Here is a 12,937-nt window from a genome sequence, read left to right on the forward strand (position 1 = left end):
AATAGCCCTGGCCCCCGGCACGGGGCAGCCGCGGGGCTCGGGCTCTGCTGCCGCGGGCGGGGTTTGGCCCCGGTGCCACCGCAGCCCTTGAGCCACCTCGGTCACCCCGGAGCTCCTCTGCACCAGCAGGGCACTCACCAGGGAGCTCTGGGAGTAAAAAGAGCATTTAATAAGCACTTGCAATAAGGTTCTGAAGATTGAAAGTACTTCTGGAATAAGGGTTTTTACAAAGGGAAATACATAGAAATGGTAAGTACCGACAAGGTCCTTGTGCTTGCGTGCTGTGAGGAACCATGGCTGCTGTTGGCATTTCAGTCCTTTTTACTGCAAAGAGGGGAAAGAAGGATTTTAATGCTCAAGAGTAAATAGTTCCTAGAAAATGGCTAAGATGATGCCAATAGCTACCAAGATGTAGCACTAAGTAGGAAGAAGACATGGATTATTTTGCATACAAAATTGAATTTCCTGTATCCATACTTCTGAGAGAACGTGACGCTTGGTTGGGTCAGGCTATGCCAGGTACTGTCAATTGAAAGTAAATTGAGCTGGCCAACATTAAACTGGATTTAAGGTGAGACTCAGTTGAGAGAGTGTAACCGGGCAGAGGTGCTGTGTGTGTAGCAGCTCACCTGACAGTCCTTTATGTGGTGTTTGCAGGGGCAGCTTCAGTATGTGTTTGACAGGGTGATTTGGTTAGTACTGCACACAACTGTTCTGTTCCTGTACTTGAAAGGTTTTTAGTTTTTTGAGCCTTGTATAACCCTCAGCAATGTTTCTGCCATCAGGCAAGTCTTTTGAAGTTCGTGCAATTGGTTTCATGAACTTAATCAGCATTTCCCCCTGCAGGGGTCTCATGAGGGTTTTCCAGAAGTATTTCCCACACAGCTCCAGGAATTTGGCCACAATGTAGGTGATGTGCACTGGCCAGGATATGACTTGGCAGGTTGACCGTGTTCTGTCCCTGATCCAAACCAGGCTGCTGGTCAGGAAGGGTGCTGGCCCTTAAAAGCATGGCTGGGCCCTGTTCTGTTTTTAATTTATAGCTGGGTTTTATATTGAGAAAGTGGAAGGCAAACCCTTTAATGCTGGCAGTGGGGCAGACAAAGCCATTTAATTCTGAGCTCCCTCTCAGCCATGTGCACTCAATGCTGCAAATTTCAGTGGGGTGGAAAGGCGCTCAGAAAACACAATTAGTTCTAATTGTATTCTTCCGGGCCTTCCCTGGGATTTCTGATTTAAGCACAGCTACCAGTCTGGACCCGAGTCTAGGGAAAAGCTCTGAGACCTGAAGCGTAGTTAGTGAGAGCAATTAAGCTCCAGTCCCCTCTGCAACATCAACTGAAAGCTTGAGAGAACATCTCATTCCCGAGAGCTGCAGCTCTCTCGCCTCACTGCCCTACCTGCTCTGAGAGCTTTGGGGAAGGTCCTGTGGCAGCTTTGTGTCACTGAGGGAGCTCTGGGTGGATGGGGTGAAAAGGAGAAAAACCTGAAGCTTCTACATTTGCAGCAAATATTGTAGGACCTTTGACATGTACTACAGCAAAACGTGACCTTACTACTGGAGTAATTTTATTTTAAAAAACCCACAAAAGCATAACACAAACACCAAAAAAGCACAAAAAAAGTATTCAATTTCCCAAAATATGTCTCAGTTCTCTCTAGGCTTTGTGGTTGCTGCTGACCTCCCTTTTCAAAATTCCAGTAATCGCCTTTGTGCAGACTAATTGCCTTTTGAGAGTTTCAAATGCTGCTGATTTGTTTGCTGTGCCCTTTCCATCTCAGGGTTGGGTGGTTTCTGACTTGATCTGCTGTTTTCCTCTTGCTACTTAATTTCTTTAATGAACTTTTGGTAAAGGCCTTTTAAAATACCATGGCTGGTAAGTCTCAGCCTTCTGCAGTGCTCCAGATTGACTTGGGACTCGACCAGAAAAATGTTTGTTTTTTATGCCATTACTTTAATTACTGGCGGCACTGACAGAATGCTGTTAAGAAAAGATTCTTTTCCAAATGCAGACATTCTTAGCTATTGAGCCACCAAACTGTGGGTCTTAGATTTTCTGCCCATTTCTTGTCTTGCTCTGGCTTTCCTTTTGTTTAGGCTGTGGCTTTTAGAGGCATAATTTCTTTTAATATTGAATGTACCTTGTGGTATTTGTAGTGAAGAAAAATGGCAGTATGTGGCTTTACTTAAGAGGGACAGTCATCCGTGACAAAGACTAATCTTGGTTCTATCCACGCTGCTGCCAACCATCCTTAAGTGGGTAAATATAGCTGCAAGCAAGGGAGTCTGACTGCAGCAGAGAGCAATCCGAAGAAAGAAATACATGCATTAAAAAATCCAAACAAACTGCTTTTAACCATCTGAAAATCTGCAATAAAAACATTTCAAAACATCCTGGGTTTGAATCAGTTCATACAAGCACACATTGCATTTCCAGCTCACTTGCTTGCTCTGCTTTTGATTTTCCCTTTTGGCAATTTATTCGGAGTAGAGATAGTGGGTAGAATCTCAGAGGAGAATAAAAGCCAGTGTTTTGAGAATTAATGAAGTAATTATCTAAAGCATTATTTACAATGATTATTTAGAAGATAATGAGACCCTTTAATTATGTTTGTTCTGCATAGCTAGCCGTTCAATAATTCAGGGTGTTGCCATACAATTTTCTCTATGTTTACTTTGCACATTTTTTTGTTTAGGAAAACGTTGCATTTTTGTGCTGTCTGTAAAGCACAACTCTGGGCCCTCTTCTGGGCATTGCTTGTCACATGAGAATCACCTGCTCACTTCGGTAGGAGCAGGGGGCTTTTAGGTTCAGGCTTCTTCAGTGTGATGTGGAACAAAAGAAATGAAGCTGCACCTGTTAAAGGCTGTTGTGGCCTCATTCCTGTAAAGGCACTGCTGGATATTTACATACATGCATTAGTCCACTGATGTTTCTGGAGCTGAAGCTTGACTTGCAGTTTATTTTCGTTTTGGGAGCCATGATGATTACGTTTCAAGTGTAAGGTTTTTTGAAAAGAGCTCATTTGTGCACGAGAAACTCAGAGCATCGTTAACATTTTAGTATCTAATAAAAAATTCACCACATCTGTGAACTTTGCTGCTAAAATAAACAATCCTACTTAAGCACATCGTTAGCAGTGCCCAAACAGCAGAAGCTCCCTGGGGAGATGCATCTTTTGTCACTGGCCGGGGGTTCCTCCTGCAGGAGGGAAGTGTCGCTGCTCCGGGTTGCAGTGGGTGAGGATGGTGAGAAACCAGTGAGGAAAACCTGCGCCTCAGAGGGACTGGCCATTTATTTAGGGTCAAATCAATTCCCGTAGGACTCTTTCCACTGACTCCAAGAGACGCTGCAAGGGGTGGTTCATCTCCCACCTCCTTCTGTTCCCCTGAGGCAAACAGCATGTAGAGGAGTTCATCTTTATTTCACTGGAGTATATTTAAAATATATAATGTAGGACCCTCCTAGAAGATTATAAAAGTTAAAAGTTCAAAAGGCTTATTAAGCAATACTGTGTTGGGTTTCAGGTGGCTACTATGCAAAAACATCTAAAAGAAATGCATTTAAATAGTGAGCCTACAGTTAATTATGAATAAATAAAGTGAGATTCTGAAATACCTGCACAAGTACAAATGAGCTGCTTCCATTTAGAAAACTCACCCAGCATCTCCAAAGCTGGAGGATGCAAGACAGGCTCTGAGTGCTCTGGCAGGGAAGGAGGAAGCAAAGGCACATGGAAAGGAAAGAGGAAATATCCCAGTACTGTGCCTGTTACCTTGGAGCTGTGGCTTGTGAAATGAAGCTGCCTGACTTTATTAAAAGTCAGAAGTCCCATAAACCAATTTATGCTCTCTCTAGAGGGTTAAATGCTCTCAAGCCACTTTCCCTCTGTTGCAGAAGAAGGCTATCAGTCACATCGTGGATCAGGGCTATTCTGTGCTGGATTCCCCCAAGGCAAATCAATCACTTTCAAAAGTGGGTAAGCCCTTGACTAAAGACCAAGTGGAAGACAAAGTGGTGAGTAACCATTTCCAATCCAGGGCGTACCAGAATTTGTCTGAAAACTTGCCTGGGTTTTCCTTTTGGAGGGGTGGGGTTATAGGAAACTATTTTAAATAAGCATTTTTTAAAATCTTACCGTGTAGAGGAACTGTGTAGAGCCTTGCTCATAAAATGCTTTCTGGAGTAGGATGTGCCTCTCGTATGCAAAACAATGAATGAAACCCCCAAGTCCTACAGCTTGGGAGAGAGCTGAAAAGTGGAGATGCTTTTTGAAACAGGAAGTGTGGACAAGAAGCAGAATCAGAATGCAGCTACCTGTGAGCTCCAAAGCCACGACTTTTACACAGCTCCTCTGGGAGTATTTTGGTTGTGTCGTGGCTGTAATCACAATGCCAATTCTATGAAAGAGAAGTTGCTCTAGAGCCTGTGGAGCTTTTGATACCAGGTCAGTTTGGGTGTCCTCGTAAGCCTGAACGATGCAGCTGTTGGAAACCAGCTCCTTGCACTTCAGATGAGGAAATATGTTTATCCCCACAACAAATAATCCACAGTAAGGACTCTAGTTTAATATCTGTGTCTCTCTCCTGGGTTTCCTGCAAGGCTTGCCTGGTCTGTCTTTATATTCCCCACATCTGATATCCCCATTTGTGGTGAACAGATGTTACTGTCCCAATGCAAACATTCTCAACAGTCACTGTTAAAAATAATTACAGCTCCTTTTCATGTTCCCCGCATTAAAAACCAGTCCCTGCCTCCTGAGCTGCCTACCAAGTGCTACACTGATTTTTAAATAAATTAATTTGCATTTAGACTTCTCCTACAATACAGAGCTATTTCTCAGCACGTATCTACACAGTTCCTCAATAGTCACCGATGGCAGGATTTAAAAAAAGTTCCCCTAAAATTAGGTTCAGAACCATCATAAGAACCACCCAAGTTCCTTCAGCAGGTTTTCAAAGTGCTTAGCAGAGTATTGAGTGAAGGGCATTTCTGACACAGAGCTGGAGAGCTGCCAGCTGCGGGTGAGTTAATTTGGGAGGTTAATTTTGGGTTACAGTAATCTCGCCCTGTGCCTGAAGATTTGATCCAGGTCCCCCTCTGTCTGCCAGGACAGGCTGGGGGAGAGCTCTGATGCTCTGCTCAGGCCCAAGGCCTGACAGCTGGGCACACTTGTGCTCTCTTGACTTTGAAATCATTTATAAATAGATTTTGTCAGAGTTCCCATTTATACAGTACCCCCTAATGTATTTTTGGGCATGGTTTTCCTTCCAATATGAGGCAAATAAAACCATGGAACAAATCAGTCTTAGGAAGAAAACAAAAATTCACAGGACAAAAGAATTCAGCAAGTGTTGATATTTATTTTTAATCACAGTGGATCTATTAATTTTTTTAATCCCTAAAATAACAGGAATTACCATAAACTTCAGGTGAGTTTGGAGAAAATAAAGGCCAATTCTCTGTTTCCCTGCAATCCAGCTGGATTGGATATCCATACACGAGAGTTGGGGTTAGGTCACATAGCTGCTTTCTGTGATTCTCCTCACCAAAGCTGGTTCATTGCTGAGGGGAGCATGTGCTGAGCACTGAGTGACTCAGACCTGTGGGCCAGGATGCTTTTCTTGGGTTTCCATTGAGCATTCTGCTCATCCTACACAGATATAAATAAGTGCCCTTGTTGACTTCCCTACCATTTATACCAGAAATAAATGTGGCATTATTTTAACTGCATTAAAATATCTTTTCTGAGATTAAAGGGGAACATTTCACTGACAGCTTTATAACCTTAAAGGTTCTGCTCTCACACACTGACACCCACAGTGCCACAACACAGCGCAGTAATGCAGAGAACAATAAAAGCTGAACTGAATTGCTGTAAAGGGTCAGTAATTAGACCATTCTGAGATCTGACTAGAGAAAAGAACAGACTCCAAACTTCCTTTTCCAAAAAGACCTTCTTGCTTGGTATTGCAAGGTTCAACTTTCCTCAAATATGAGATCCACACCTCAAACGGGACTGAACACCAAGTCATGCTGGCCAAATAGAGACAGCCTGACTCACCATCAGCAGAGAAGAGATGGAAATAAGGGTAGTGGTGTTTGGAAAAAGAGATCTCAGTCACTTTGTTTACCCTCTGGGAGCGGTCTTGGCTACACAAGATTAAATGTTACGTAAAGTGAGAAAGCAGCTGCTGTGCCAGTGCCTACGGCGCGCACAGAGCGAGGGGCGGGGGGCATTTCCTAGTGGAGCGCCCAGCTCAGCATCCATGAACCGAGGAAAGAGGCACCAACCTTCCTGGAGGAAGGAGTGCTGAGCTGCCCCGAACTGAGCCGGGAGGCGAGGCCAATTCCCCACGTGCTTGGTGATGTTTGTTTAGGTCTGTAAGTTCTGGGAGGCGAGACTGGCTTACCCTGCGTGCAGCACGCTGTGAAATTGGCCTGTCCTTCAGCAGTATCCTGGCATTTTGAAAAGGAATCAATGCTAAAATATCCAGCCCACTTAAACCAGCCCTGCCTGTTCACGCTGCACCCTGTGCTCCACACTGGGAGCAGCAGAGGAACAAAGGGCCCTCCCCGGGAGCTGCCGTGTCCCACCCAGCTCCAGGGATGCCGCAGAAGGAGCCCCCGCAGCCCGAGCAGTCTGATGGGGCAGTGCAGCCACTGACATCCCTGTGCTCCATCCATCTCCCAGGCAAACCCAGCACGAGATTCTTCCTGAGACTGACGGGGACACAGAGCCCGTGCAGGGTACAAACCGCTCCTAATAATGCCTCCAGTCCTTGGGGCTGCAGGGGTGTCCCCTCCTGTCCCCCGCAGGAGCACAGCTCACACCACAGCGAGCACTGCCCGGGGCCAGGAGGGGAGCAGGGACTGAGACCTGCCCTGTCCTGCCCGGTGCCACGAGCTCTCCTGGGCTCTACGGTGACAACGGGACTTCACTGTGCGAGAGCAAATTGATTTAAGACCAACAGCATCACTGAGATATTTCAGATCTATTCTAAAGCATTTTAATAAGCTGCTGATGGATTTTGTTCCACAGTCCAGAGAGGGCAACAAGAAAGTAAAACAAACATCTGGGAAGTCTCCACACCGCAGACCTGAGGGCAGAAGCAAAGAGAAGAGCAGCTCAGTAAATGTTAAGAAGAGCAAGGTGAGTGTTACACGCTCTGAAACCTTCCAGTGCTTTCCTGCCAGTTGCTGAGACATCTCTCATGGCATTGACACGATCCAGAGGTGATAAATGTCAGGTGAAACAACTGTCTGCACCCTGCCTGGCACAGGGCACACAGAGATTTATCTCGGGTTTGGCTTCCCTGGTATGTTTGTTTCATGGTCCAGCACAAGTTACGTAACTCTCTGCAGTTTTAGGAGTTATGTTGTGGATGTTAACCAATTACAGGACCATCCCACTATGACTTTTCCTTTTTACTCTTCTAATTGGAGTTATTTACTGCTTTTATTGTAAGATACCTAATTTAAAATATTGGTCAATTTGAAGTGATCCCCCAATAAAGAAATTAGATGCTGATGTTAAATGCCTTTTGTGATGATTCCTGCATATTTGTTTGCACGTGTGGCTTGTGCAAGAGGGGGATCAACATCTTTCCAAAAACCCTTGAGTCTGAGGCTGGCATGGAAGAAGGAAGCAGTGAGGATAACCCAGGATGCCCTCGAGATGGACACACAGCCCTGTTGCCGACAGAGAAACTGCTTTGCCAGTGACATTGGGGTGCCTCAGTGATAAAAACTTTACCTGATGTTTCCTCTGATTCACCTCTTCTGTTCACTAATGGATCCTCTCCTCCAGAGCTTTCAATGCTTCTCCCTTCAGCGGATACAAACACGATAAAAAAATGCTTTAAAAAAATCGATAAACACTTAAGTGTTTGGCAACTGTCAGACTTTTTACTGCATCATTTACTCAACGGTTTAATGCCTAATGGAAGAAAGTCACCAGTTAAATATTCCTGTGCAGATTTAGCAGATACAACACACCTCAGGTTGGTTCTGCTTTCCTGACTCTCTTCGTTCACAACAAAATCAATCGTTGGCACCCAGGAGCTGCGTGCTGGGGAGTGGCTCCTGATGGACCTGCTGGAGGCCAGTGTCGGGATCAGTCTGTGGGACTCTGCCCCCATTCCAGTTTGGGGCAGCGGTTTCCATCATTCAAAATTTGGAGCCTTTTTTGCTTTAAAGATGCCGAGTCAGTGTGAGCTGTTCCAGTTGGCACAGCTGTACCTTGGTCACATCAGGAGCCCCCTCCCTCCCCAGGGAGGGGCTGCTGGGCTGGGCTGGGCTGGAGCACGCCGAGCATCCCCACAAAGGCAGCCTGGATGGGTCAGGTACCCCTGGAGCAGATCCCAAACGCAGGAATGGGACGGATGCAGTGCCCAGAGCCGGGGGTGGTTCCAGCTGACCCCAGCGCAGGCACAGCCGGGCCCCAGGAAAGGGCAAAACCTGCAGAGGGTGAGGGGAGAACGGTGGGAAATGGCCCTGGAGCCCCCGGGTGCGGGCAGGGGGAGCAGCCAGCCCCGAGGTCGCTCCCAGCCCTGGGCTCTCCCATCCGCTGCGCTGCGAGCGAGCCTCAGTTTCCCCCCGCTCCCGCCCAGCGAGCTCGGAGCGCTGCTCCCGGGCGGGGTTTGCCGTGCTCCGGCACAGCCTCGGGAATGCGGCATCCCGGAGCTCCGGGCGAGCTGCAGGCTCAGCAGCAGCAGGATAATTTCCTAATTAGCTGGGGGGGCGCAGGGGCCGAGCAGCAGCGCTCGGTTGCCATCCAGTGGCGAGCGCAGCGGCACCGCCGCGGCCACCGAGCGCGGCCGGCGGCGATCCACTGAGGGGGAAACAGAAAAGAAAATAAACTGTCTGCTTTTCATTCCTTTGTGTTATCCCAATCTCTTTAGCTGTGATTGATCAAGCAAGATTGTCTCTTAGTCACAGCTTGAATGAAATGTCTGAGGAAGAAAATTTTTCAAATAAAGCACTTATGCTATGATTTTTGAAAGAATTTGAATTAAATTCTTTCCTTCAGACAAAGCTTTAAGAATGACATGAAAAATGTATTTTCTCCTTACCAGGCTGTCAACCCTTCAACTTCATTGACATTGTCATCCAATAACAGTGCTGTCATCACAAAAACAATCACCAGAGCTCTGCCTCTAAAGCAGAAAATGCACTTTGTCAATGTTAAGTCTCAACATCTGCGAAGTATCAACAAACAATCCGAAAGCATAAAAGATCTGGAGATCCAGCTGCTGCAAGGGGAGTGTGAGGAGCTCCAAAATCAGCTGGGATGCCTGAGGGTAGGTAAAAATCCAGTTCTATTCTTAATACCGAACTGTGCTGGTAAACAGTTACATTGAAAGTAGTTTATTGATAGATGTTTTAGACTCAAAATATTTATCTGTCCATTTCTCACTCAAACAGACAATTTACACAATATTTAATACCAATAAGCTATCCAGTGTGGAGGAGAGTGTGGGTCTGAATTCACAATACTTCTGGTTTAGACTCAAGTCAAGACTTCCACTGAGGATATAAGCTTGTACTTTGGAATTCTAAAAAAATTCCTGTACTTCATATTCGCTATCCCAACATCAAACCCTTCTTGGCATTGTCTTGTACCAATTTTGTGCCCTCCCTGCAGCATCTCTGAGCCCTCTGTACAGCAACGAACCACGTGAGAGGAACAACTTCCAGTTGCCAAAGGCTGGGATTGCCCAGCTTGTTCCCTACCTAACCTGGCTTGATCAGCCAGAGGAAGTTGCCTGAGCTGTTGGGGTGCCTGGGGTGCAGGATGTCCTGCTGCTGCCGCTGTGGACAGATTGATTTTAGGGGGCAGAGGATTCTTGGGTTAAACATGGGAACTGACCTGCAGAAATCTGGATCCATGGCTACAGCAGATGCTGCTGTTTAGTCCGAGGCTCAGCTGTGACAGATCTATGTCCCCGTTCCCATGTATTTGACAAGAGAGAAATGGAGAATTTCCTGTGCTGCAGGAAGGGCTGCTGGGGCAGATGCCAGGAAACACCGAGGAGTTACTGAGGCAGTCTCAGAAGGAGCTGCTGTGGCTTCAGAGACAGCTGGCCTTCGTCTCCACAGCAGGCCCTGGGCGTGTCCTGGCAGCAGGGAAGGTGAGCTCCTTTATTGTTTTTTCATTCAAAAAGTGCAGTTAGCAAGGGGAGGCTTTATCTCCATTTGTTTCGGTTTATTGACTGGCTTTTCATACGAAGGGGACTGAGAGGAAAACTCACCTCTTAGGACATATTTTAAATAATTGTTCCATGTAACTCAGACTGGAAAGGACACGAAATTCATTCTAGCCTGTGAAAAGTTACAAATTAAAAGCTAAAATGGTATTTCATAGAGCCCTTAGCATCTACAGAAATGTCTTTTGTTCTCTATTTCTCTAAAGAACGTCTATCAGAAGGGAGGGTCATTCTTTTGGGATTGTGATACTGGGGGATTACATGGCACACAGAGCTGTGATTCCCTTTCTTTCAGCGAAACTGTTATGTATATTATATATTTCCTACATGCTGGTGGCCCATCAACAGCATAACTGCAGCCAGAAAAAAATTATTATCAAGCTATATCTGTAATGCTGATATTTGGCCAGATAAACTACCAAATTAATAATAAAATATTTATGATAATAAAGCCCTAACATCTTTCAGTTCCAGTAAAATGTCAGTTCTCGTCTGCTGTGGCATAACAAGTTGCATATGTCAAATTTTTATGACTCAAATTGCTAAGCATGTTCTTGAGACAAAGAATATGTTTTAAAACCCTCACAGCAGTGAGTCTGTACTGGTAGTTTAAAAAACTGGTTCCTGTTTTACTTTCAGAGTGTCTTGATCAAATTTATTCATAAAATTTTCCATATTTTAAAAACAAGGCTTCCAGAAAGTTTATGGTAATTTGCATATTTTATCCACGTATGTACCCACACACCCCGTGTACAGAGATACACGTTTCAAACCCACCCATGAACAGGAATTGGAAGAGCTGGCTTGGCTCAGTGTAACATGTCAATAACAACATTTTACAGTGATCTGACAGATTTTCTAGTATCAGGCTGGCCTAGCAAGGTTTGGGTTTGTTTGTACAAATGCACAGGAGGGAACAGTCACGTTCCTCCAGTCCCCAGCCTGGACAAGACAGATCTCCCAAATGTGCCACCTGGAATATTCTGGTCCCACTTTGTGTCGTATGCTGCAGATCTGTGCCTGGTGCTGAAGCACAGTGTGGTGAGTGCCGATACAGTCGGAAGGAACATTTCAGTTTGAAGCTTGCCTGTAGCTCAACTGAGGGAAGAAAATCTGACTTGCCAAAATTAGACTTAAAAAAAAAAAAAAAAAAAAGTCATTTATGCCACAAACTGGTTATAAAAGAAAGAGTGCCTTGCCTGATGATTAGAGCCATAATCTAATCTGGGAATGAACATATGAACCTGGCTAGGAAATGCTTTTCCCTCAGAAAATGCCAGAGTTTTGTTGTTCCTGCTACAGTCATGAGTAAGCTTAGGGAAGGTCATTTGGGGCTGAGATTTGCACAGCAGAGAGGTCTTGGGGACCTTATTTTTAGGTCTTGGACTTGTCATTCAGAAAATTCTGGTCTTTCTAGAATGTGCCAATGCAGACCTTCAGGGAAGGAAGCACAGATTGTCTATAAACCTTCTCCTCATCTGTTTTTCCTGCAGTATCACATCACCAGGGATTAGATCCTTGGCTGTTTCATTCATATAATGAGGGACAGATTTTTCCAGCAGCAGCCAGTTGCTTTGCAGATCACACTGTGTCCATGATTGAATTCTAAACCTCTGAAGAGAAGTGTGTCTCTTCCAAGTGGGAGTGGTGGTTCTCAGTGCTGCTGGAAGCTTTGGGGGCCATGGTCTGGGTGAGGTGCTCAAACAGATGGAGCTGCTGCACCCAGAAGTACAGACAAGGCCAGTGTGGAATGATTCCTCAGCTGTTTAGTAAAGATCCTGGTTCAGGGGTTCACACTGATAGTGAACTGGAAATCCAGGTAAGACAAAACTTGAGAGAGAGATCATCGGACAAATCCCTCTTCCATGGCCCCTAATTCCTTCCAGAGAAGCAGCAGATACTGGCAGTTCCTGGAGAGCAGGGTGCTCCCCGTGCACTTCAACTTCATAAAGAGCTATGGCTTGAGGGGAAATCTGCCTTCTTTTGTTAATGCCAAACTTTTCTGAAAATTCTCCTTCTCTTCCTCATTATGCCTGTGGGCAAAACTATGGGAGGAAGACTGGTATCTGAAAAGGGACTGTAGGAAAGACCTTACTGAATTGAGGGATGCATTTCTCTAGATACTGCGCTCTCGAGGCACTATTTTATTGAATTCTGTTAAAGTATTTCCTTCCCCTGTAAAATACTAAAAGGAAAATATGGAAACACCACTCAATATAATTCCGATGTTTTCTTGATGATTTAACCTTCATCAGCCTGGAGAATTCAGTTATGTTGTAGTGAATGCACTCCCAAAGTGATCAGGTTCTGTCACTTAGATCATCTGTGCTCAGGAGAAACTGGGAGCAAAAAACAATGAGAAAACTATTGAAGCTGGGTTTCTAAAATTTGATTTATTTAAAATTTTTCCCTGTATCCCCTTACAGCATCTCCCTCTTCCTGCTGGGGAGATGCTGTTGCACCTTAGAAGTTTTGTGCGAATGCGTTGCCCCCAGTTTCCCCGAGAAGAGGCGCGGCAGAATGGTTGGGATGCTCCAGGTAATCTGCCTTAATTCCCTTCTGCATCGGAGCTTCCGCGCCTTCCATTGGGCAGGCCGGGCAGCGGAAAAAAAAAAATTGCCGCTCACATTTACAGTTCATTGGTTCGTGCCAGTAGGCCACAGATGACCTACTGCGAAGATCCTGCGATAGCATTACCCGGAGGGAACATCAGCGCTGCCCGCAGCC

The 12,937-nt window shown here is 45.5% G+C and overlaps 1 protein-coding gene across 1 annotated transcript in view; it reads left to right on the plus strand.

Annotated features, from left to right (window-relative positions):
- Positions 1 to 231: 231 nt before the first annotated feature.
- RIMBP2 (RIMS binding protein 2) overlaps positions 232 to 12,937 on the plus strand; it is a 123,144-nt gene continuing 110,438 nt past the window's right edge. The window contains 5 exon segments of the mRNA XM_017734751.1: positions 232 to 249; positions 3,900 to 4,019; positions 7,045 to 7,155; positions 9,080 to 9,304; positions 10,001 to 10,135. Coding sequence (XP_017590240.1) covers positions 247 to 249; positions 3,900 to 4,019; positions 7,045 to 7,155; positions 9,080 to 9,304; positions 10,001 to 10,135 — 594 coding nt within the window. The 5' untranslated portion in view covers positions 232 to 246.

The sequence above is a fragment of the Corvus brachyrhynchos genome, unplaced genomic scaffold (assembly GCF_000691975.1).
Source record: "Corvus brachyrhynchos isolate BGI_N302 unplaced genomic scaffold, ASM69197v1 scaffold114, whole genome shotgun sequence".
NCBI lineage: Eukaryota > Metazoa > Chordata > Aves > Passeriformes > Corvidae > Corvus > Corvus brachyrhynchos.